This window comes from Anoplophora glabripennis, unplaced genomic scaffold, assembly GCF_000390285.2.
Source record: "Anoplophora glabripennis isolate ALB-LARVAE unplaced genomic scaffold, Agla_2.0 scaffold513, whole genome shotgun sequence".
Lineage (NCBI taxonomy): Eukaryota > Metazoa > Arthropoda > Insecta > Coleoptera > Cerambycidae > Anoplophora > Anoplophora glabripennis.
The window spans coordinates 14,974-40,689 of NW_019416672.1; the positions used below are offsets into that span (position 1 = coordinate 14,974).

At 32.5% G+C, this 25,716-nt stretch overlaps 1 protein-coding gene and 1 long non-coding RNA gene across 2 annotated transcripts; one reads left to right on the forward strand and one right to left on the reverse strand.

The window, feature by feature from the left end:
• Positions 1–16,259: 16,259 nt before the first annotated feature.
• Positions 16,260–16,874, forward strand: LOC108910034. Its single transcript, XR_001964436.2, has 2 exons — positions 16,260–16,499; positions 16,553–16,874. It is a non-coding gene; the product is annotated as an uncharacterized LOC108910034 (long non-coding RNA).
• Positions 16,875–23,359: 6,485 nt separating this feature from the next.
• LOC108910029 (jerky protein homolog-like) lies at positions 23,360–23,878 on the reverse strand. The gene has a single exon (XM_018714522.1). The coding sequence runs from the start codon at positions 23,876–23,878 to the stop codon at positions 23,360–23,362; it is 519 nt and encodes a 172-aa protein (XP_018570038.1).
• Between the last annotated feature and the right edge of the window lie 1,838 nt (positions 23,879–25,716).

The following is a 25,716-nucleotide window of genomic DNA, read 5'->3' on the forward strand; positions in this document are numbered from 1 at the left end:
TTATAATAATAGTTGTATTATAAAAAAGTGAAATAAATGATGAAATAATTAAATGTTATTCTCGATTTAAAAAAAAATATTTAACTATACATATGTCAAATAAATGTTATTACATGTGATATTTTTTCGTTTTTACATACGAAACAAAAATTATTATACTATTATGCAATATAATATGCATAACCGTTAGATAGGTATATTTAAATTTTTGTTTTGGCGCCAAAACTGGGCGTGATATAAATATCGATCGTAGCCTGTTCAAGGTTAAGCTATGCATGTAAATATTTGAATTTTATTTTACCCGCCGAAATAGGCGTGGCTATTTTATTGATCGTTTCGTTAGTTATTCTTTCATCCGTTAAATAGATGACTTATGTATGCGAGGGCAGCATACGAGGGCAGCAGAATATTTTAGGAATTGTAATAGTTACTTATTTATGCATTATTAATTACACACACTTTGCAGAACTATATATTGACTATTATTTTAATACATATATGTATTTCTTTTCTCTTTTATACATCTTACAAACTTATGAACTTAGAGCTCACTCATGGTTGCATCATAATGAAATATTTAAATATAGCATTTAAATATGTCAACTGAAGGTCACCTCCTCATGTATCATGTAATATTCTTCCTCAATGTTATTTCGTGGTTAAGTTGTATGACAAGGGTTTCATGCAAAATATTGCATACATTCTAAAAACTTATAATGTAATAACGCATTAATCAAAATCGTTATGGTAAAAACATTTATTAACTACATATTGTAAATTGCGATATATTTAAATTTGGTTTGCGCGCCAAAATGCATTTAAATAGACATATTTCAATTAAGGTCATCTCATATAAAATACCTCCTCTCTCACATACCATACAAATCTAATTTCGAGGTTAACTGCAATGCAGAGGTCAAATGAAAGTCACCAACCTACGTCACTTTCGGCTTTCAGCCTCAAGGTCATCCATACACCAACGTCATCGGCCTTCGGCCTCAAGTATAAAATTCCACATCTCTCAGACACCATACAAATCTAATTTCGAGGTTAACTGCAATGCAAAGGTCAAATGAAAATCACCACCCTACGCCATCTTCTTTGGAAATTCATGTACCAGCTACTTTTAAAATTATTTTAACAATAACCCATAACTGGTACTTGTAGACTTGATTTTTCCAATGCAGAAGGCGCAAATTTATTTGCCGGGCTGCATGTGAGAAACATTGAATTAAAATCTCCGTAAACAATATTAGCATTATATGTAATAGCACTGTAAAAAGTTTTATTATGTAGTACAGCATAAAATATTGTATACATTCTAAAAACTTATATGTAATGACGCGTAAATCAAAATCATATTGTTTTTTTTTGTGAATGGTTTTTTGTAATGAATTATTGTAATAAAATTTGTATTACTGAAGTTATAATAAAAACAAACAACAAATATGATGAGTTTTATTTTTATATACATAAATTTCGGATTGTGGTAACTGGAAAAATATAAATGTTTAATAAAAAATATATTTACTGCATATAAGTAATTACAATATTGTTTTATGTATCAAATAATTTCGAAGTAATCACACCAATATCAAAGCCAAATTCTCAAGGTGACATTCTCAAGCAATGTTTATCTGTAACATTTAACTGAATATATTTCAAATGAAGGTCATATAACATGCTGTATCATTCGCGCCAAACAAATGTAATTTCAAGGTTAACTGCAACGTTTTTAAAACACCAGCAAATTTGTTGTTGGTGCGATATTTTTAAATTTATTTTGAGCGCAAAAATGCATTTATATAAATAGATATATTTCAAATGAATGTCCTAATTCATAGTACACATATATAATTTCAAGGTTAACTGTAATGTTTTAAATGTAAATCAAGTGAATGTCATCACACGATGTGATATTTTTTCGTTTTTACACACAAAACAAAAATTAATGTGCATATATTTTACTTAGAGCTAGCTCAAGGCCACCTTGAAATATTTGAATTATTTAACTCGAATCGAAGTAGGCGTGACCAAAAGTATTGATCGTTTCGCTTGAAGGTCAACTTATATAACAAAACGCTGTCAACAGCAACATATTTAAATTTTATTTTAGCGCCAAACGTAGGCGTGATATCGATCGCAGTCTGTTCAAGGTTAAGCTATGTATATAAATAAGTATTGATCGTTTCGCTTGAAGGTAAAGTTATAGAACAAGACGACATATTTAAATTTTGTTTTGGTGCCGAAGTACATGTGGTTTCAAGGTTAAGTTAAATCAAACAGCATGTACTTTTTCGCGCGTTTTTCCTCTCATTGATTATTTGGGTTCGTTCGTTGATTAGCGGGACATTGGTATTCGCTCAAGGCCACAATCGTGAAATATTTGAAATTCTCTCGTGTAGGCGTGTTTTATAAAATATCGATCGCTTCTAATGTCGTTTGAAGGTTATATTATATATAGAAATATTTGAATTTTATTTTAACGGACATTTTAAGTAGGCGTGGCTATTTTATTGATCGTTTCGTTAGTTATTCTTTCATCCATTAAGTAGATGACTATGTATACGAAGGCAGCATACGAGGGCTGCAGAATATTTTAGGAATTGTAATAGTTACTTATTTATTTTGCTTTATTAATTACACACATTTTGCAGAACTATACGTTGACTATTATTTTAATATATATATATTTCTTTTCTCTTTTATACATCTTGAATTATATAAATTCGTTACAAACTTATGAACTTAGAGCTCACTCATGGTCACACCATAATGAAATATTTAAAAATAGCATTTAAATATGTCAACTGAAGGTCACCTCCTCATGTATCATTTTTTTTCTCTACTCATTTAACAAATAAGACAACAATTAAAAGTTTAAAAATATTTATATTTATGTTATTTATACCACATTACAATAAGAGACAAATAGTTAATACAATAAAATTTGTTAATATTAGATATATAATATTATACAATTTTAAGATAATATATAAATTACATAAAAATTAAAGGAAAGGTTGATTATCATCTTCATTACCAGCATTATTTTCTTGAGCTGCTAATTTGTATTTTACTACAGCTGCATATGGTAGATAATCCAACAAATTAGAAATAACAAATTGTTTTAGTCCTATCTCCACCATTTTCACACAAAAATTGTCCAAATTTATAGTTTCACATAAATAATCACTACATAATGATGCACCACGGCGATGTTTTTCATAATCCTCCTCCAACTGTTTAATTTATAATAATTAGATGCGTGAAGACTATCTATTGCCACACAATCTAGCTCGTTCATCAATCTCTTTACGGCTGACTGGAGGTCCTCAGCATCGGTCCAATTTTGACTAGCATAATGCATCCACATTTTCAATAGTTGTTCTATAAATAAAAAAAAATGATATGAAAACGGGTATTATAGTAATAAGATTAAAAAATTATTTATTACCTATTGGAATTATAAAACATTAACAGAGAAGCCACCTTATATTATTATACTGACTAAATAGTGTAAATTACTTATATTGACTAGAATATACTCTATATATAAAACATATTTGTTACTACTAGATATATATTTTTTTATTTAAATTAAATATACAAAAATTAAATGACAATTCCAAATTTTAACAACGCTTTACATTTACCATCTTTAAATACAGGCTCACTTTGACCTAAATAAGTTATCGTGTAATGTTCCCAAGAGGAATTCATTTTATTCAAAATATCTTCTGTTATGTGTTCTGTAACCCTCTTTGGTAAAAAACACTTGAAATTTAAATTATACTTTTCATCAAACAATATAGCTAAAATGGACTTTCCAAAACGTGTATTGACAAAAGATAGTTTTTTTATCGGATATTGTGTATCAATTTCCAACGAGGAAACTGACCTTCGCATAATATCGTTGAATTCACCATTAATATTACTATTTATTTTATTTAATTCATCAATTGATAATGCCATTTTTATATTATAATTCCCTGTAATATCTAGTCAGCAATAAATACAATAATTGTTCTCACTTCAAAAATTTTTGACACAAAATTTACACTATTGTAGACGCTCACTGCAGGGTTGGCACACAACGAAATGTAATTCTTCACTTTGATATAGAAAATACACTGCAATTCAAGTGCACCACGTCACAATGCCATTGTATACACAACATTAAAACAACTATTTAATTTCAAGGTTAAATGCATTGTTTAAAAGTATATCAAGCGAATTGCGTTACATAATGTGATAATTTTTCGTCTTTTGAACTAGCTCAAGGTCACCACACCCTCGAGATACTTATCCACACCGATAGACATATTTCAAATTTAATTTCAAGGTTAACTGCAATGCAAAGGTCAAATGAAAGTCACCAACTTACGTCATCTTCTTCGGCTTTCAGCCTCAAGGTCATCCATACACCATCGTCATCGGCCTTCGGCCTCAAGGTCATCCCAAGCCAGAAAGTGGAGGGGGAGACAAAAACGGTAAAAATACCCTACTCGCTGCGCTTATACTTTTACCAGGAGCTACATTTACCATTTTTCGCTTTTGACGTTGACGTAAGGCAGATGTTGTGTCACGTTTTCTCTGTAACTGTTCCATGAAACTTTCACCCAAGGCATCTATTACGGCTTCGCTCGGTTTAAAACTTCTTGTGGCATGCGACTAAGCACTTCTGCACGGTTTAAAGGGTGCAACCCACACTTTTTGAATCCAGTGGGCAAAACTTCTACGGTTTTGTCATTCATTTTTTCAACAAAGCTTGCCAGCTTTGGGTATGGTTCCACTCGATTCCCAAATACAGTGTCTTTCCACTCGTGCAAAATTTGTCTCCAGTTACTGGGTCTGAAAAAGGCCACATCTAACGGTTGGATTAAATGGGTTGCATTGGGAGGTAATGCTATAAATCAGGGGGTGGCACTCCACCAGTTTTCTTTTGCTGCTTTTTATAATTATATATTTCTTTGTAGTAGATTTCATTAGCAGCTACTGTTTTATTCTTTCAACATCACGTTTACATCATTGTGCTGACAGTTGATTTCTTATGTTAAGACAAATTGTGAGGTTGGGGTTCAGGTAGCCTAACCAGCAATGGTTTGTCGCTAACTTAAACCAGCTCTTTACTTTCAGACAACTTTATTTTTAATAGAAATGATACGTAATGCCAAAGTCTTTTATTTAACGTCAATATTGTCAACCGTCCGTAGTTGACACTTTCCATGGGGATCTCATCAACTAGTAAAAGCAGTATCCGCTACATTATAAGGAAATTGTTTTATTTCTGTAGTTTTAGGTAATGGTCAATGTAAAAATATAATTTAATTAAAATATAAATATGCACATGCCAAGTTTTACTGTACTCGCACATTGGTGATTAAACTCTGAGAAAAAACTTGGGCTCAATTTCCTTATTTACATTTGGTAAATATGTTCATATATTCATATTCAGATATCTGGAAAAATGAATTATTCAACGAGTTGCTAGAGTCTTCAAAATTATTTGAAGCATGGATTTTTGTTACTAATATGTTTTCAGTAGTATAATTATCATAGCATATTATGGATATTTTATCACCTGCCCGATAGTTTGTTTCCAAGCAAATTTAACTTTTCCTTCTATGTTTTTCGTAAACCTTTTAAAAGATGAAGATCAAAAAGTTGTATGATTTCTTGTTCACCTCTACGAAATCCGAGCATTTAGGACATAGCCACGGGAGGCTTGATACATGTGTGTGTCAAAAACTCATGAAAACAAGATATTCAACAAATGTTTTCATACTTTGAACAATTGATAGGAAACTTTAATTTTCTTTGAGATCGTGCAGTGCCTTCAACAAAGTATGGTGATGGAATTTTTGTTGTTATGTCCATAACTACTACTGTGTGTTAGCTACATCCGGAAAGACAAAATGGTACCCAGAAAACCTTCATCGTCAAAAGATAACAAAATGTTCTCCATCAGATCTTTAAAACTTTCGCGACATAATATTTTACAGTTTCCTTTGTTACAATTTGATCATTATAATAAGTTAATTCAGGCGAACCAGATGATTCAGTAGTGGAAACAGCAGTATCTGAATCGTCAAGTGTTTTCTTTTCTGTTTTTTTATAGCACGTTTTGTTTTGTCATTAAAGAAATTTTTTTTACTATTCCTGTCTTTTTTTCCTTTGACGTCCTGCGCATTTTTCCTTTCTTTCTTGAATGTTTGGTGTGTCTGTCCAAATTTTAGATTTTTTTGGTTATCTGCATTTCTGCGTTTTTCTGGACAATGCTACAGGGAAAGGGCGAACTTCTTCTGGGGATTTTAATTTTTTATACAGTGTGACCCATTTCAAATGGAAACACTCGCGTACAAAAGTTGTTACTGGACCGATTTGAACCGGATTTTTTTTAAAAGATAGATCTCCAAAAGCACTCTCATGATGCAAAATTAGAAAGTGAAATTTTGATTTTCAAGGCCTACTATGAATTTTTTTCACTGTCAAATTTTACAAAAACTGTTTAGCGATTTTTTTATTTAAAATCTATCTACGGCACTGGATTCTGCATCCCCTAAAACGGTTTCATGCCAAATTTCATAAATAAATATTTTATAATGACGGTTTTATTACAATTTTAATATAGGCTTCATTTAATTCAATACTTTTATAGTAATTTTCTAAAAAAAAATGTTGCCTATGAAAAATGATTTTTAAAAACATGGGAAATTAATTTTACGCTTTTAATTAATCGCATTAAACGTTTAAACTTATAATATTACGGTTATTAATAATTAGGTATTTAAATAAGTAAGTAAATAGCAAAGGAAAATAAAGCATTACATGAAATTTAAACGATATTAAACAACATCAGAGTACAATTATTAATAACATTTTATATTTTTGTGGCCTCTACAAGGCCGCCATTAATTTCGATGCACTTTTCAAATCGCTTACGAATATTTCTTTGTACATTCTGTAGTTGTTGCGGGGTAACTTCTGCACAAGCTTGCCTGATTTTTGTACACAACTCTTCTCTGTTGCCTGGCCGTGACTTATAAACTTTGGATTTTATGACACCCCATAAAAAGAAGTCCAGTGGCGTTAAGTCCGGAGACCTGGGTGGCCATCTAATTAGCGGGCTATTCCTACCTATCCATCGGTTAGGAAAGTTATCTTCAAGCCATTCGGTTACCGCTCTTGCATTGTGGATAGGACTTCCATCTAATTGGAAATTAACATTCAGTCTTTCTTGTACTGGAAGTTCATGTAGTATATTCCAAAATTCATATCACAGGAACAGAAAAAACTGTATGCTATTCATATTACCCTCAAAAAAGAAAGGGCCAATGATAGTTTCATTTAGTATCCCACACCAAACATTAACTTTTTGAGAATATTGCGTTTACAATTAATAATCCAATCTGGTTTTTCTGTAGCCCAGTATCTAGAATTCTGTGACGAAACAATTCCATTAGTTGTAAAAGTCGCCTCATCGCTGAATAAAATAGTTTTTAAAAAATATCTATTATTGAGATACTCTCCTTGAGCCCATAAACAAAATTCCATCCTCCTCTCATTATCACCAGGTTCCAAGGTGTGTAAAAACTTGGGTTTGAATGGTTTAAATTGATTTTTTTTAAGGCATCGGCGGATATTTTCTCTGGGCAAATTTAAATTTAAACAAGCTATTCTCACACTGACGTTTGGATTGTTATTAAAATAATTTAAAACGATTTGCTCGTACCTGGGTCCTCTTTGTACTCGATCCGCTTTTATAATACGTCTTGACACAGCCCCGCATTGATTAAAAACTTTGGAAATTTTAGAAACAGTACTCTGGCCCATCTGGGTCCTTTTATGAAATATTCCACATACTTCTCCCACAGTCCTATCATTATCTTCTAAAAGCCGCACAATTTCAATTTTTGCTTGTATATTTAATTGCCCACCCATAATTACAATATGAAAATAAACTAATGTCCTAATGACAATGAGCGTATCTTAAAGATTTGACGTTTGACTACAAAAAGAGTTTTGTTTTCATAGCACCCTTATAATAAGCTTTCTATCCTTGATGTACGACACGTTGTTATATCAAATGTCTTTAAAGAAAAGTAGGTAGTTACCCCGCAACAACTACACGTAAAAAATGTTTGTAAATAATTTCAAAACTGCATCCATATAAATGGTGTGTTAAAAACTAATATAAACGAGAATCTTTTAATTTTAGCAAAATGCTTTAATTTTCCATTTCTATTTACTTACTTATTTAAATACCTAATTATTAATAACCGTAATATTATAAGTTTAAACGTTTAATGCGATTAATTAAAAGCGTAAAATTAATTTCCCATGTTTTTAAAAATCATTTTTCATAGGCAACATTTTTTTTTAGAAAATTACTATAAAAGTATTGAATTAAATGAAGCCTATATTAAAATTGTAATAAAACCGTCATTATAAAATATTTATTTATGAAATTTGGCATGAAACCGTTTTAGGGGATGCAGAATCTAGTGCCGAAGATAGATTTTAAATAAAAAAATCGCTAAACAGTTTTTGTAAAATTTGACAGTGAAAAAAACTCATAGTAGGCCTTGAAAATTAAAATTTCACCTTCTAATTTTGCATCATGAGAGTGCTTTTGGAGATCTATCTTTAAAAAAAAAAATCCGGTTCAAATCGGTCCAGAAACAACTTTTGTATCTGTCAATGTTACTTTGGTCATTAATATGTATTAGGAGAATAAAAATGGTCATCTTTCAAGCTCATTTTATTTTAAGAATTTCACTGTGTAAATTTGGTATTTATCATCTATGAAGATAATTTGTTGTGTTAGGTGGCAGAAGAACAAATCTTATTTCGTGTTCTTGGCAGGTTTGTATTACTTCAGTTATGTGCGATGACAGATTCTCTTCTACCATAACTTTGAGTCCTTTTCCGCGGAAGAATGGAATCACGGTTTGCCTAAACCAATCAACAAAGACATTACTGTCAAACCATCTCTTATACCATATTGACAGCCACGGGATCCATTTTCTTCCCACTATACATATCTGTTTTTGGCCTTGTGTAGGTACTACAAATGGTGGCAACAATTCCCCTGTTAGACATTACTGTCAAACCATCCCTTATACCATATTGACAGCCACGGGATCCATTTTCTTCCCACTATACATATCTGTTTTTGGCCTTGTATAGGTAAGTACTACAAATGGTGGCAACAATTCCCCTGTTGCAGATGCTGCAATCATGACGGAAATGCTAGTTTTTGTTGAATCCATTATTCTACAGCAATATTTACTATCCCTCTAACAGATAACCTTCGGCCGCCCAAGATCGTCAGTAAAATTGGTCTCGGCATAATTGGTCACATTCTCGGGTGAAACCTTGGAGCGATATTTTTAATTCAGCGAAATATAATTTCATAGTATCCCAAGTTGCTTGAGCCCTACAAAGTTTTATATTTTGTGCTAATAAGAGTTGACAGATTATTATGCCTATTTATAAAACTTTTTATCCGAACATGACCCGGTAGATTTTCAGGAAACATTTTATTATGACATTTTTGCGGTTAAGATAACTTTGAATCAATTTTCTAATATCATTGTATATCAAAGGAAGTACCTACTGGCGGAGATTTCTATTGCATTTACACAATTTTTCTCTTAGAAGAAAGCATTTGTCCGCCATATTTTTTGTATTTTTTCCAAGAATCTTGTCACTTAATGTAGACTTAGGTATTCCAGACGTTTCGACTCCTTCCCTTATGTTTTTTTTTCTTAATTTTAATATAATTTTTATTTTTTTTAACATATTTTCTGTATAATTAACGTAATTACTGCTACCAAGCACTCTCTTATAACTTCGACCCATGTCCGAAGTTAACCCTTAAAGTAACAAAATTTTGCTTAACACCCTGTATAAATTTTACTTTGTAACTTGAATAAACTAATTTTGCAAGAGAGAATTGCTAACTAGAGTAACACTCCTGCGAACCGCCCACGCCCCCAGTGTGGTGGGGCACCATCGAAAATAAACCAAAAATTTCGTTTAATATCCAGGGGTATATCTTCCATAAGAACTGGTAGTTCATGTTCGAAAAGGTCCAGGTAAGTTCCAGCATTTAACCAAGGGGGCAAGAAATGTGGGCCAATGATGCAATCTCCAGCGATTCCAGCCCAGCAGTTAATTGAAAATTTATCTTGCGAATGATTCTGGATTAAGACGTGTGGATTTGCTGTGGACCAGTAATGAAGGTTGTGGAGATTTATTATACCACCTTTCGTAAAGGACGCTCATCGGTAAAAAAAATCGGTTCAGAAATTCCAGATTTCGGTTACGACTTTGAAGAGCCCATAAGCCGAAACTTCTTCGCGGAAAATCTTCTGGTTTAAGTTCCTGAACTTTTTGAAAATGAAAAAGGCTTTAGTAATTGTCGTTAAATAAAACTGTGAATACTTGTTTTGGGAATTCCAAATTGCAGTAATGCGCATCTTTTTCTTATTTCGGGGTTTCTTCAATTGAATTCAAGATATTTCATTCTTGATTAATACCCTAACAAACGACGTCTTCTTGTATCGAGTCTTCTTACGATTATAGAACCAGTCTCCATAAGTTGCCAGTGCAGACGCGAAAACATCGAATGATTCGAATGTATTCGTTGGGGAAATTGGTCAGCGTACGTACAGTCTTCACGCGAGACGTGACTTTCTACGGGCCTCTCCGTGAATCAGGTACATTCGGACCCAGATCAGGCAAATAGAGAGGTCAAATTTTTGAAGGTCCTCGAAGCCTATCAGACCATCAAGGAGATCATGGAAGTCGTATAAAAGAATGTCCATAAGTAGAGGTGAGTGAAATTCTTTGAAACTTGGAATTGTGCCTTTAAAAGGTACATTAGTTTAAATTTTATCGTGGTAAATGTAGTCTGGGTAATATTTTTCTATTATGCAATCGGTGGCAATTAGTAAAAGCATAGGCGGGGTTTTAATTTTTATACAGGAAAGTGAACAAGGGGTTGAGGTGGAATTTAATTATACTACGTTTGTGAGGTTGATGGGCTACTGGCAAAAAATTGGGGAATCGTTTTCGACATTTTGATCGTCCGAATATAGGTTTGCGGTATCATAATCTTCTTCTTCGCCGAAACTTGGGTAAAATGTCTATGATGTGCAAGGTTCATCGTAATTATATGTAGAAGCCTCCGGGTAGTCGTTTTCGCTTGTTTGTTCTTGGGTTTGGTCTACTTACTTGAAAAAGTTCCTCGAAATGAAATCTTTGTTGTTGATAATTTTGTATTTAAAATTTTGCGTGTTTTGCCTGTTTTGATTTGGGTTTAATTTTGAATAATTGCTTTTATGTCGCTCATTGGTAGGCTGCAGTATTTACAACGTTAGAAGCCTGCCTTATGTTGCCTTTCTGTTGTCCTTCATAGTTCTCATCATCTGCATGAACTGCAACTCTGCAACATCATCTGGGATTCCATACTTGGCTGAGTATTATCTTCGCCAATTAAATTTTCTTGGCAGGTTATACTTTGTCCCATGTTGTTTTCTTGAAACTCTTCAAATTCTTTCAGGTTATACGACATTTTTTAGGTTAAATTGGTCAACACTAGATTTTTTCTACTATTTGGATGTGCTAGTTCAATTGTTTCCTTATCTTGGAAACCCGACACCCCCGAAACCCCACACTCCATCATTGACTCGAGTTCTTTTTAACCCTGCTAGTGACACTGGCAGTACTGATGGAACGGAACAGTACTCACATTCTTTATTACTTTGCGACTTTTCTTAATTTTTCGACTTTTCTTTCACAGAACACTTGTGTTTGGGATTTATTAATGGATTGAATAATATTCCCAAATAAACGATAATTAATGCAAAAAATGAATGTTTAATTAAACGAGTGGCAAAACTCACCTTGAAGCGATTCTTGGAGCGACGTGCCGGCCGGCTTCTTCCCAGATAGTTCACAATAATACACCAGAATTAACTTTCTGCACCACTTAGAGGAAAATTCAGTTTCTCACTTCCAATGCCAAAAAAAGCGTGATATTTTGCCACAGAAAAACTCGCAATGATAAGGAATAACTACCAAAAATAAAACGTGTACATTTCTTCCTACTTTATAGGCAACCCATAATATTTAAAATAAAATAAAATTAACTTAAATTCTAAACAACTTGTCACCATCCCACGAATCGCATTTCTATTGGATTTGATTTACTACGAACGCTGAGGGCAGTGGCTTTTGCTGGTGTGGTGTTTTACTGACCCTTATTTCTGGTCTTTTGTACGACGCTGACGAATCTATTCTTTTTTTCCCTCTCTCGAGCTTCATTTACACCATTTACACGTCAGCCGACAAGTGAAATTAACGCAAAAAGCACGAGAATACGTTCAGCAGTGGCCACGCTTCGAAGTCGGCTCGACAAATAAAATGGCGGTAGCAATAATGATCATGTGTTAAATACTTTTGTGTGTTCAATACTGTTGAAAGTTCAAACAGTACGTAAAATGTTAGAAAAGGAGTATATGGAGAAGTAAAGAGATCTGTACATTAATAACTGCAGTTTAGGGAAGGTATGATGACATGTATCACATCCATAAGAGAAAAACTGGAATATTGCAATCTAAATAAACAATTATGTTTTATTTGACACAGCAATCTCGACTTCAGGATAAGGGTTCCTATGGGCTTCTATTTTATTTATTATATTTCATAAATTATTATTGAATTATGATAATTTAAATGAAAGATGTTTTAAAATTTTAACAAATTTCGGTATATTACACTTTTAGTTCTAGTAGGAGATTTACAATTGAGAATTTTAGATCTTAATCTAAATTACACAACCATACAATTTTTCCCTTTGAAACTAATATAACTGCTATGATACGATTTATATACTGTTGACATGTCATCGTTATTAAATGAAAATCTGTTTTATATGTGACTGAAGACAGACATGGATTCAGATTCGGGAAACGAATTTTTACAGCGAACCAGTTCATTATTGAAAATGACCTAATATTTTTAATATTATTTTGCTTTCTGTCAGTCAGTTTAAGTCTTCACAAGTTAAATTATTATATGTTATAAAAAATAAAACAGTAAATTTTTAAAAGTTATTTACTTTTTTAACATATCACGTTTTTTCACAAAAAAAAATCTAAGATTCTACAAATGTTACAGTTTCAAATTGTTACAGATTGTGTTACAGAAACGTAGATCCCACAAATGGGCCTGTTACAGTTTGAAATTTATACTGTATGGCGCTTTTCACTATTTGTTGCAATGTCAGTATCTTTATAATAACGGTCAAGAATTACAGACATTATTCTTGTAAAGCCTATAAGTACTTTTGTTTTTATATTCTTCAGGAACAATTTCTACCGGACTCTCATTAAGTTCTACATTATTTATTGTGTTCTCTGTTTATAGCAGTTCTTCATGGTCACTTGTATTTTCAGTAATATCTGTTACAGTAATGTCGCTTGCAAAAGATTCATTTTCTTCGTTGTTAAATTCGTCATAGTTAAATTCTGCATCATCGGCTTTTGTGATTCGTTCATGAACAGTATACTCGTGATGCTTCTTGCAATATTGCTCAAGTCTTTCACTTCCTTCATCACTGCCATCTATTTTCTATAAGGAAACCAACCTTCTTATGCGCATATACGCAAACATACGGATTTTGAAGTTATTTCTTATACCCAAAAATTCGCAAAACATTGATAAAATTGAAGAAAGATTTCTGGGACTACATGACCACAATTGTTCCAGGGTGCAGTCCCTGTGTTTTATACAATTATTTAAAACAGCCATGGTAATATCAGGTTTTTTAAAGTTTCCCATTTTAACAGTAATATTACTATCAAAAGAAAAATTCCTAATTTTAAAACGAACTTAAAAGGGAATTCTTAAATGAATAATATTTTAAAAAATTAAAAAAGAAATTCTAAAATAGTCAAACTTTTAAAATTTAAAGTTCTAGTTAATGAAAAATAAAAGAATATTTTAGAAAGAAGTCAAACCTTTAAATAAACTTAAAAATATCCAAGATAAAGGAATAAAATTTTTAAATAAGCTGAAAAGAAATGCTGAAAGGAAATATTCAATTTATGAACAAACTGAGATATAAAGAAAAAGTCTTATTTTCGAACAAACTTAAAACATAAACTCTGGGAACCCGAAACTGAAAAGTGTAAGATAAAACTGCTTATAAGATTTTTAAAATACAACCGAAAAGTCAAAGCCAATCACTCCTGGTCGTTGTATGAAACTCTATGATCGATACAGCGTACAGTTTACGTTACGTTACGTTTACTTCGACTTACTACTTAAACAAATATCTTTCCTAATTAGATTTTCTTGGATAACTTTGAAATTACGGGAGTAACAACAAAAAATTATAAAGAAAAGTTGATTATTTTAATACAAATAAATAATATTTTCTAAAAAATTATATTTAAAACCATTTTTTTGATTATGTAGTAATTGGGCAATTGTCAATTCCTCATATAGGTAGTCCCGAATATTTTTACTGATGCAATATTTCAATGTAAAGTTTTCTTGAAGTTATTGACTATACATGCAATTAAAAAAAATGAAACAATGCTGTTTAGCATATTTTACTACAATAATCATTTAATTACAGAAATTTTAAATGCATGCTTTATAAATTGGTGGAACAGGTAAATATTTTGTTTTATTCTTCCAATATTTCACAATGAAGTTTTGTAGATTTACCTTACCGGTTTTTTACTTAGTTTCCATAGAAATCTATACTGCTTTACTTGGCTAGACATTTTCTTTAAGAAACACTTTAATTTATAGTTCGATTCGAAAAATTTATTTATTTTTATTCATATTGAGATAATAAGGATTATTTAGCCAAGTAAGAGTTATTAAAGGAAATATTGCATATGTGTTGTTATAAAAACAACTTGAAAATATATTAACAATTTATTAAATAGTACCTACTATACAAGGTGTCCCATATTGTTATACAGAATGATTCGTAAACGGTGACCAAAAATTAAACCTCGTATTCATTGGTGATTTTTAAGGGAAGTCTTTCCAATAAAATTTTTATCTAGGATATTTCGCTAAAAAGATACAGGCTGTTTAACTTAAAAACATATTTTTAATTTTTTTGAAATAATTTAAAAACTGGTTAGTGGAATAATTTGAAATTGGGCACATGTATTTATGTAAACATTGTCGAAAATCTGAGGGCGGATATACAGGGTATTGGTGGCATATTTCTAAATAAAATAGTATGCCACTGCTTTACGGTAACAATCAAGATATTTTCAGATTCGTCTTTCAATTTTCTACAAATTATTACTCTTATGTTTTTCGAAAAGAGCCTGGTCGAGTAAAACGAACTTAAAACACTTTTAATTAAATGACATGACAAACACTAATCAAAAAATCGTTTGATCCTCGTAGCCTCTGAATTTTTCCGTTTCCATGATACCTAAGATTCCTTAGTACATGAGTAAATCTGAGTATAAATTTCAATCTGTAACAGACGCATTTGTGGGAGATACGGTTTTTTCAACCCTGAAGAGAAAAAAATCGTTTGACCCTCGTAGCCTTTGAATTTTTCCGTTTCCATGATATATAAGATTCTTTAGGACATAAATAAATCTCAGTATAAATTTCAATCTGTAACAGCCCCATTTGTGGGATCTACGATTTTTTCAACCCTAAACAGAAAAAAATCGTTTGACCCTCGTAGCCTCTGAATTTTTCCGTTTTCACTATACGTAAGATTCCTTAGGACGTAAGTAAATCTCAGTATTTATTTCAATCTGTAACAGCCGCATTTGTGGGATCTCAATCTCAATTTGAAACTGTAACATTTGTAGAATCATAGATTTTTTTGTGAAATAACGTGATATGTTAAAAAAGTAATAACTTTTAAAAATTTACTTTGTTTTATTTTTATAACATATACTTAATAATTTAGTGAAGACTTTAAAGCAAAATAATATTAAAAATATTAGGTCATTTTCAATAATGAACTGGTCCGCTGTAAAAATTCTTTTCCCGAATCTGAATCCGTGTCTTTCAGCCACATTGTTTTATAGTGCGTAAATGATTGAAAATTTCGTACGTGTTAAATTCAATTCGAATTGAAATTTGCAAATTTTATATATATTGGCCAAGTTATACATACAACTTACAACCGTGTCGTCACGTATCGCTGGTTGTATTTCCTAAGTCGTGTTTCGAGGATTTCCAAGGGTAAACCAGGTCGTGAAATTCCACGTTGATATCCGTTCTGGTTGCTGTCTGATGGGGTAATTCCGGTCGAAATGCACTACACTTTTTTTTTATATAAACCTTCACGTATTCACTTTTACTAGCTTGGACTCAGTTCAAATTTAGTGATGACTTTTCGAACTTATGTCACTTTAGTAAATTGTGTACTTCGGACTTTTGACACTTGTAACTGTCAGTCGCGTTTCTCGAAATGGGAAACTAGAGAGGTAAACTTTTCACAAACTTGTTGATATTTGTTGACTTCAACTGTTATTTTTAGGAGCAAATGGACGATGTTACTTCCTAGAAAATTTATGCGAAACTGAGCTGCGATGAGCTCGTATTTGGTTTTATTGCAGTAAAAACAAATGAGGCGTTGTCATGGGATTGTCATACCAAACCTTTGAGAAATTTTATTTTCAATTTATTAACTTTCTGCATGTTTTATACTGCACGATGATTAAATTTTCAGATTCCTTGAATTTTTTTACATTTTTTGATACCAGTAACATCTTTCTAGGTCTAGCTTGAAACTCGTGACTAAATTTTACTTAATATTGCAAATTGTAGTTAAATTATGTTATATAACTTATTTTTTTACATGTCTGTTCACTCACTGTCTTTATTACTATCCCTTTTCCAGTTTTCCAACAGTCTGTCTGTTTTTTGAAACTAAAACTTTCTAGGTTCATCGACTCACCGAAAACTTTTAAAGTCCATACAGAAGTTTAAACTTGGGTTGGAGTCTAAATACAGTTTATGAAGTTATGAAGGTCTTTTACATGCTACACATATTATTTAACAGTTCTGCACCACTTATAAAACTAGAAATTTACAAGTTTTAACGGAACGTCAAACATCAACATTTAAACGATACATGAAACCTTTTGCAGAGGCTCAGATTTAGTTCTACACATAAATTCTTATCACAGGTATGCTGTATTTTACTTATATACCAGGTTTATTGCACATTCCATCTTTATGTGGGAAACACCTTTACCTTCCGTTGATCACATGTCAAAATTCTGATAATTTTTCAAATGTGCTCATGCCTTTACATTTACTTGTTATCTGACATTACAGAATAGTTCTCTAGTATTCTTTATAACCATTTTGTCATGCATGAGTGCATTTTACTATTTATTGAATGGGCAAATACCATTTTCGTCACAATTTTGACAGTTTAAAGATTTTATCGAACAATATTAATACTTGTGTTATAACAAACTTATTTTATATGAACAACATCCTTCACTTTAGCTTTACTTTGTACACCAGACCCTTTTTGTGTCAGAATATGCTACTATAGTTTATTTATTTTTATTTGTTACTTATTGGACATTATATTATCGAAATCTATGGTAAATGGGAACTGTTTAGCAGTACGCTTTCATCTCCTAGTTCCTCAATTTGTGTCACATAGAAAACGTTCTGGCATTTAGTTGCAAATGTCACCAATATGTAGTCACCTTGTTTCAGTTGTAACGTTTCGCTTGCTTCACACGAAATCGCACCAATTCTTCATTAACAATATCTTATAAAGTAACATATTAAATGTCGCTTTCATCGCCCAATTTAAAGTTGTACTACTCCTCATTACTTTCACTATCAGATTCACTCGATTTCTTATTCTTTGGCTTTTTCTTATTTTTTTTTCACTTTTCTTCTCATTATCCATTTTTTCCAGCTCAATTAGAAATTCTTCTGAAGTTAAAACAGTGACATCAATTTTCATTCTTTTCTGAGTTGATGGGATTGTTCTTTGAATTTTTGATAGTAAGAGTGACTCGAATGAGAGCCGGTCGGTACTTAAGTGAGTTGAAGACGATGGTGTTAATGATGTTGATGGATCATCATCAACATCATTGATTTTCATAGGTCCAGCAACAGCAACATTATGTGTTTTCTGCTTCTAGTAAGGGTAATGGACTCCGGTTCCAGTTGTTCAGGTATAAACACATTGGTAGGGTTTTCACGATTGAGATCTTGGTTCTGGTATCTCGTTCATTTTTTCAGGGTCCAGTCAATGTACAGGATATTTCTCTTTATTGCAAGAGTAAATTCCAGTACTAGCAAACTCAGATTTTATTATTTGTTCAGAAATGCCTTCTTCCCATATTTCACACAATAAATTACAGAATTCACTCTTATTTAACTTTCGCTGGTTGAGCCTTTGCCGTACGATTAAAGCATTATTCCACTTTAATTTAAGAGGACCAAAGCAACATTTATCTAAGGGTTGCAAGACATCAGTTGTGTGCGATGGCAGTTTTAATAACGGGATATTTTCTTTAACTGCTAGTTCGATTGTGCCCTTATCTAAATGAGTAACGTGACTGTCCATGATTACAATTTGAGACCGCTCTGTAATTAAGGTATAAAACTTTTGGAACCATTCTTGGAAAATAGCAGTGGTCATCCAACCCTTCTCTGACACGCATTGAAGGTATTTGGCAAATCTTTCGACCCTTTAATAAAAAAATAATTTAGTCGTAATAATTAAAAAGAGCAGTTAGTAGCTACTTACCTTTCCAGCTGGTCCATAAATGTGCACCTTGGAAAATTATTGAAGGTGGTAGCAATACACCAGCCGCTGAAATACATGCCATCACGGTGGTATTTTCTCTTCCAGATCCTTCTACGTTTCTGTGTACTTTTTGTCCTATTTCGGCAACACCTTACACTCTGTTTGGATCTGATGAGAAACTCGTTTCATCCAAATTCCATATTTGGCCTGGACAATCTTCCAACTTGAGGTGGCGGATGGTTTCCTCCAACATTTCATAAAATCCATATATAATAAAGGAATAGCTGGTTCTCCAGTTGTTCAAACTTCTTCTGGCTCAATCTGTTACGTTTACAGAATGCCCTAAACCAATTATCTCCGGGCTTGGCTTAAATTTCTTCACTTTCCTTGTTGTTTCTTGCATTAGAGAAATGGTGTCAGTGTGTTGACTAGCTCTTGAACTCCAATGTTTACGTTTCCTAGATATTGTGTTTCAAGAAGTTGGACGTTGTCAAGTGCACTCGACTGTCCTACACTTGAATGAATGGATGTTCTTGTTGATGTTGAAGAATTATCGTTGAACTCATCTATGGTACCCTCGGAAGTAAGTTCTCTCGTGTTTTTTTCGTTATATGACATGTCACTTATGTTTATATTTAATTCACTATTTCTTATGCGAATTCCTTCATTTAAAAATCTGTCGTCAGTGCCTGCACCGGACACATTACTTTTTTTTTTTAATTGAGCAAAAACCTGAGTTCTAATACTGTTATTTTTTTTAATATCGTCGACGGTAACACTAGTTGCTTCAGGAAATATATTTTGAAATTCATTGGCGACCGATTGCAAAGCAATTAACCATTTTGTTCTATTTTTATAACATGCATACCTTACTTGATACAATACAGGATATTTTTGATATAAAGCAACCAGAAGTGCATTATCAAAAGATGCAGAACGTCGTTCTAAATCTTTCTGATATAGATAATTTTCCAACTTAATCCCAGTTTTTCCTGAAAAAAGCGTGAAAATTCGCAACAAGACATGTAATCATTTCCATCTGGTGTCGTTCTTCATCACAAGTTATATCAAAGGAGTAATACTTCAGGTTTTTCAAATAATTTGAAATTTTTCTTCTGTTATTTTTTTACTTATGGTAGATTACCAAATTTTTTGGCTAATTATGTACCTGATTTAGAAGAATGAGTTAACTTGACAAATATTTTATCTCTTTTAACAGATATATTCTTTACACTATAATACATATAATGAAATAAAAATATAACGAGCGTTCAAATAAAAACGTGGTCGAAGTTGGCTCTGACACATTGGACGTAGGGCGTAGCTTATAGCGACCAACTTAACCTCATTTCTCAACGAGCTGTATAGCAGCTGTCAGTTTCAATAACAAAGCGGCGATATAGTGCTTTGACAGATGACGTTTAAGTTCATTTGCTATACGCTACACCCTACGTCCACATTTTGAGAACCAACTTGACCACGTTTTTATTTGAACTCTCGTTATAAATATATTAATATAATGAAAAAATGTATTAACATACTTGAAAATTTGCTTAAACACAACTAATGCCATTTTCAAAAATTATATCTATCAGTAATATTAATAATTATCATTGTACTGTTGCCATGTTTAAAACATAAACTCAAATTAACTGATTGATGCTCTCTTAAAAATGGTGAAACTGATACCGTACACTGGGGTGAAGTTGACCAGTTTCAACCTTTACCAGTAACTGAATTTTCATTAAATTGAAATTGCGTTCAACAGCTTCCATTGCTTTAGGATTAACTGTTGACATTGGCAGTCCAACTTCTGGAGAATTTTCTTTATCGGTGATGTCATCAGTTGTAATGGATCTACCAGGAACAACATTTAATCATTTTCTTTTTCTGGGTGCATCTCTTTTAGTGGAATTCCATTGACTTTGAAGGTAATCTACCAAAACGTCCCTAACAATGTTTTGGGCAAGTTCCTGCTCCTTCGGAATTTTACTTAACAGTTTTTCTTTTGACAGTGGATATATGCCACAAGCAACACCACTCAAGCTATTTGCGAAACATTGATACATGTTACAATATATTGGAGTCGTTGATCCCAAGATTCAATTCTTTTCCAGAATTCATAATTTAAAGTCGTTCATTATAATCAATTTATTTTTGTTGAATATTTCTTCTGGCACTTCCCTGAATACCGTTCTTTAACATTACGATTAGCTAATACTTTATATAAAATGCACACTTACAGTATAATTAATACCATCAGAGTATGCCAAACAGTTTTTCTTTTTTTTTAGTATGATGAAAGTAATTTTTATGATTTTCATAGAGCGATATAAAGAGCAAGGTTTCTCCTTCAGACCAAAAAGTGTTATCTTCATTGGATGTTTCAGATTTTTCATTCAAACAATATGAAGCTGCTGTCGGTATTTCTTCAACTGCATCTACATAGTTCTTTGTTACAAATTCTTCGTACAGTTTTTGTGCATGGGCCAAGTCAAATATTTGATTAAAATTAAAATATCTATATGACAAAGAGTCAGACTATTACATATTTTACCTTCTGTAATCAGTTCTCGATATGAAAATTTCAACAGATTGGTCTTCTATATCTGTTAAACTTAATAATACGATTTCTTGGGATTCAGATTTAGTCATATTGACTAAATAAACATAGGAAGGTTCTATTTAAAAACAAAATTTTCGATGAAACCAAACAACATGGTCAAATTTTACGAGGCTGTTTTTTTCCTAACACGTCTTATTATAATTATCTAAATACTGATTAAGCTGTCTCCTACAGACTTAATGTTAGCACTTATTGTTCTAAAATGATCTTTGTGTACGATTGCATATCAAATAATTTGTTATAAATAAAATAAAACGTGGATTTCTGCTTATAACGGTTAGCATGAGGTGCCACATTATCTAATTTTAGCTTTTTTGATGTTGTTCTTTTGCTTAATGTTTATGGTAAGCTTTCTTCATTTTCTTCACTTATATATCATTTTTGAGGCCATGAACTATGTAGTCACAGTTTATAATTTCAAGAATTAAATTATTTTCAGCTACTTGTTCAATTGGTTGTGATTCCTCCTAAAATCAAATATACTGATCAAATCTATTCCAAACCTATCGCATAAATAGGATCGCCCTGAATATATTTTTTACCCATCAAATTAAGAGCCTTTGCTCATTTTCGGATAGCAGGTTTTACTATTTCTTTGTGTACTTTCAACCATTTAGCCTTTGTTTTACATTTCCAATCTATGAGGGCCTAAATCACAGCAACTATATAATTTTTAAACATTTCTAGTCTATAGATTTGTAACATGTACCGTAATCTGGGGCTACGTGGTCACCCTTTTTTTGACTTAACCCGAAAATTTTCTTTTACGTTTGATATAATTTGATAAAACATTTTTACAGACCGACATACATAAGGAACCATTTATAGTATAGAAAAGCTCAGTTGTTGCTTTTGTGTAAGAAAAAAAATATCAATATTTGGTTGACCAAGTTGCCTCAACCCCAGGGCAACTTGGTCACTCTTGAGAATTTCAATGAAATTAGTATTATAAGTGGTTTCTATGACTAGGTTACCCCGCATTGACTTTAAAAAAATTTAGCGACGTTGTAGGTATTTTTTTTCTTTGATTTTTTCATAAATAGCCAATTTATTAGATTTGTAAGTTAAGGATAACACTGAAAAACTATGGTTTATTGTACATACAAAAGTATAACATTTGTAAAAAAACAACTTAAAATGTAAAAGGAACTTTAAAAACTTAAAAATAGTCCTAAACGTTTTAAACACAGGAAAAATCATGAACTATTCAAAAACAAAATTTTCTAACTTAGTCACTTGGCACAAAATCTTTATCCACATCAGAATCATCCTGAAATTCCAACGGCCCTGCTTCTGAATCATTACAGTAGTCGCACGTAAAATGAGGGTCTTTACTTTCATGGTTGCAAAGGCCACATATCTATTGAAGGCACTGAACACATTTGATCTATTCTTGTCCGCCAAGAAAGTCTTTCCAATTTCAATGGCAAATGTCATACTTTACTTTTGCTTCACTTTTTTTTGTCTTTTACTTTTTTCTCTAGGGTAAATTGGAACGCATTTCCTCTTTGTTTTTTTCCGTTGGACACCAGAACATCCTACAACATCTTTTTCATCTAGTTCTAGGGCTTTCGTTGTGAGAGTTTCAATGGTTTCATTAGGGTCTACAAGGTCTACAGGGACAGTTACAATAGGTTCATCTGTGACATCTGTAGAAGCAACTTCATTGGCTTGGTCTATTGCCAAGTTTTTACCGTCTTGAACTTTTTTTCCCTTTTATCTTCGGATTTGCGTTACTGCCAATTCCTCTGTGTTCCTTTAAAATATCAATTAATGATGAATCAAGGAATCTTGTAATACTGTCTTGATCATCTGGTGTTAGTCCATCTGGAATCCTCTTTAAAACCTCGTTTGAATTAGGTGGAAAAAGCCCAGTATCTCTAAATCCAGATACTAAATTTTGGCTTACAGTCGCAGATATGCCATTCCATAACCTAGAGAGCAAATTTGGAAACTGCTCTTTGGGAAAACTTCCCTGGATATTGGCTCTCTTTCCTGCAATTGTCTAAAATTTTTCTCCAACACTTTTTCATGGGACCAAATACAGCCACATCAAGTGGCTGCATAAGGTGGGTGGCATTTGCAGGGAATGGAGTTATATAAATACCATGCTCCTTATAGGACTGATTTACTGCAGGCGAAAAGTGGCTGGCGAGATTATCACCAGCCACAATAGTTGTAGCGCCTTCTTTTCGGGTTTCCTTTATGTGAGGGAGGAGAATTTTAAAATACCACATCTCAAATAAATTCATATCAAACCACCCAGAGAGGCTGCTGGCATATTTGGTTCCAGGAGGGCCGCCTTCTGGCCAGTTTTCATATAAATTGCTAGATTTGTAGACCATGGGAGGCAGTAGATCCCCCTTTACATTTCCGCATACCATAATACTAATGGAGATGCGAGAATGATTCTGCACCCGTTCAACCCTTTTTGTGTTTCTTGGTACTACCATCTCTTTGGCCCCAGGGTCATATGTGACATTTGCTTCGTCGTAATTATAAATATTAAAATTTTCGGCATCATTTAAAGGGGAAAAAATTTAAAATGTCTTCACGGTCGACGGAGGCTCTGGACCTTTTTATATTTCATGCAAAGGAATGGATAGATTATTTCTTTTGATGAATGAATCAAGATAATCTTCTCCGGGAATGTTGTCTTTGATGTGTATTTTCTTATAAGACGAGTAATGAAAGTGGACTGTATACGTTCTGAATTCAACTGCTTTATTTACTTCATACAATAGTTGCACCACACAATACAAATCATGCCTTACAACAACTTCAACGACAACATAATCTCTCTCAGTGCGAGCGCCGCTCAACATTAGCTCCCCGCATTACAAGGCTCGGCACAGCGCCGCACAACGGCAAAGAGCCAAAACAAACATTATATAAATAAAGGCATCTACCTGCGTAGACAGTCTTTAAAGACCTTAACTGTTTTTCCTTGTTTTTCAAGGTATTTTGCGATTACCGTCCTTATAGCCGCCCTAGTTAAATGGAAACCCCAATTGGCCACCACTCCAAGTGTCTCAGCAACAGTGGCTTCCTCTTTCTTGGAAAGGACTCTTGGACGGCCTCCTGGTCCAAGATTCTTTCCAAGAGTCAACCGCCTCAATGGTCCTTTCAACATTTTCTTTGCTATAATCCTGGTAGGACCTGGATCCAGGGGTTCTTTGGTATTCCCGCACCATTTTTAGTCAATAGTTACCTGAAAAAAAGAAAGGAAACTGAAATTCCACAAAAAATCAAAATAAAAAAGTAAAATAAAAAATGCCATAAGTGACCAAGTTCCATTTCCATTATAAGGCATTAATAATTTTTGTACATTTCCAGATTAGGTGTATTGCTAGTATAAACACAACACTTCTAATAATAACTTTTTGATATTAATATGTTCTACAAATCTCCACTTCATAAATCGATATAATTATTCAAGAGTAAGCTACGTCTATCAAAGCTAATAAGGCACTGAGAAGTCTCTCCCTTTTTAAACCTATCGCTGTATGTTTATAAAACACAGGCGGTGACGATATCAGCCACAGATTTGTTTATCTTTTCGAACAGCGCCCTTTTGTACGTACCCATACTACGGTCAGCTGATACGACGAACCTTCACACTAGAAATATGTCGTTCATAAATATTTCTCTGCTAATAAAATCTTCTACTATTTGTACCTGTATAATAATATTAAATATTTCTATACAGAATATTATTATATTAGTGACCATTTAACCAGCCCGATTCTATGTTAGATTGAAATGATTCATTTAAACTCATCAAACAGGAATTTGAGATAATCCGACTCTTTATTCAAGAAGTCATATTTCGCTATCCTATCACGTAAGACACATTCCTTACTTTTTCATAATATTTATAATTATCTATTTTATTAAACCGTTCGTTAGAAATGAATAACGTATGTATTTGTATGTATGTATTTAATATTATTAAGATTATTTTCCTTTATCATCTTACTAGAATATAATCCCTATCCTTCTCCACAAACATCGCGCTTTTGTTTTTTGTTAGCACAACATCTGTTATGTTAAATTGAGGGGTTTTATGAACATTTAAAACATATTTTCTAATTTCTCCTATAAATCTAATTACTTCAATTGTGATTGCTCTAATATATTATTTTTAACAGTGCCAAAGTAGCTTTCAATAGGTGCCTTTCACCAATGATTATGGATGACCATAAAGGTAAGTATGTAATGTAAGATTTTTATCTTCCATTCCTTCATTGCATATACTATGGGTTTTCTTTTATTATCAAAGTGTATATAA

Bases quoted from the DNA above. Each gene is read 5' to 3' on its own strand.
- LOC108910029 (XM_018714522.1), bottom strand. From the start codon at position 23,878: ATGGTAGTACCAAGAAACACAAAAAGGGTTGAACGGGTGCAGAATCAT.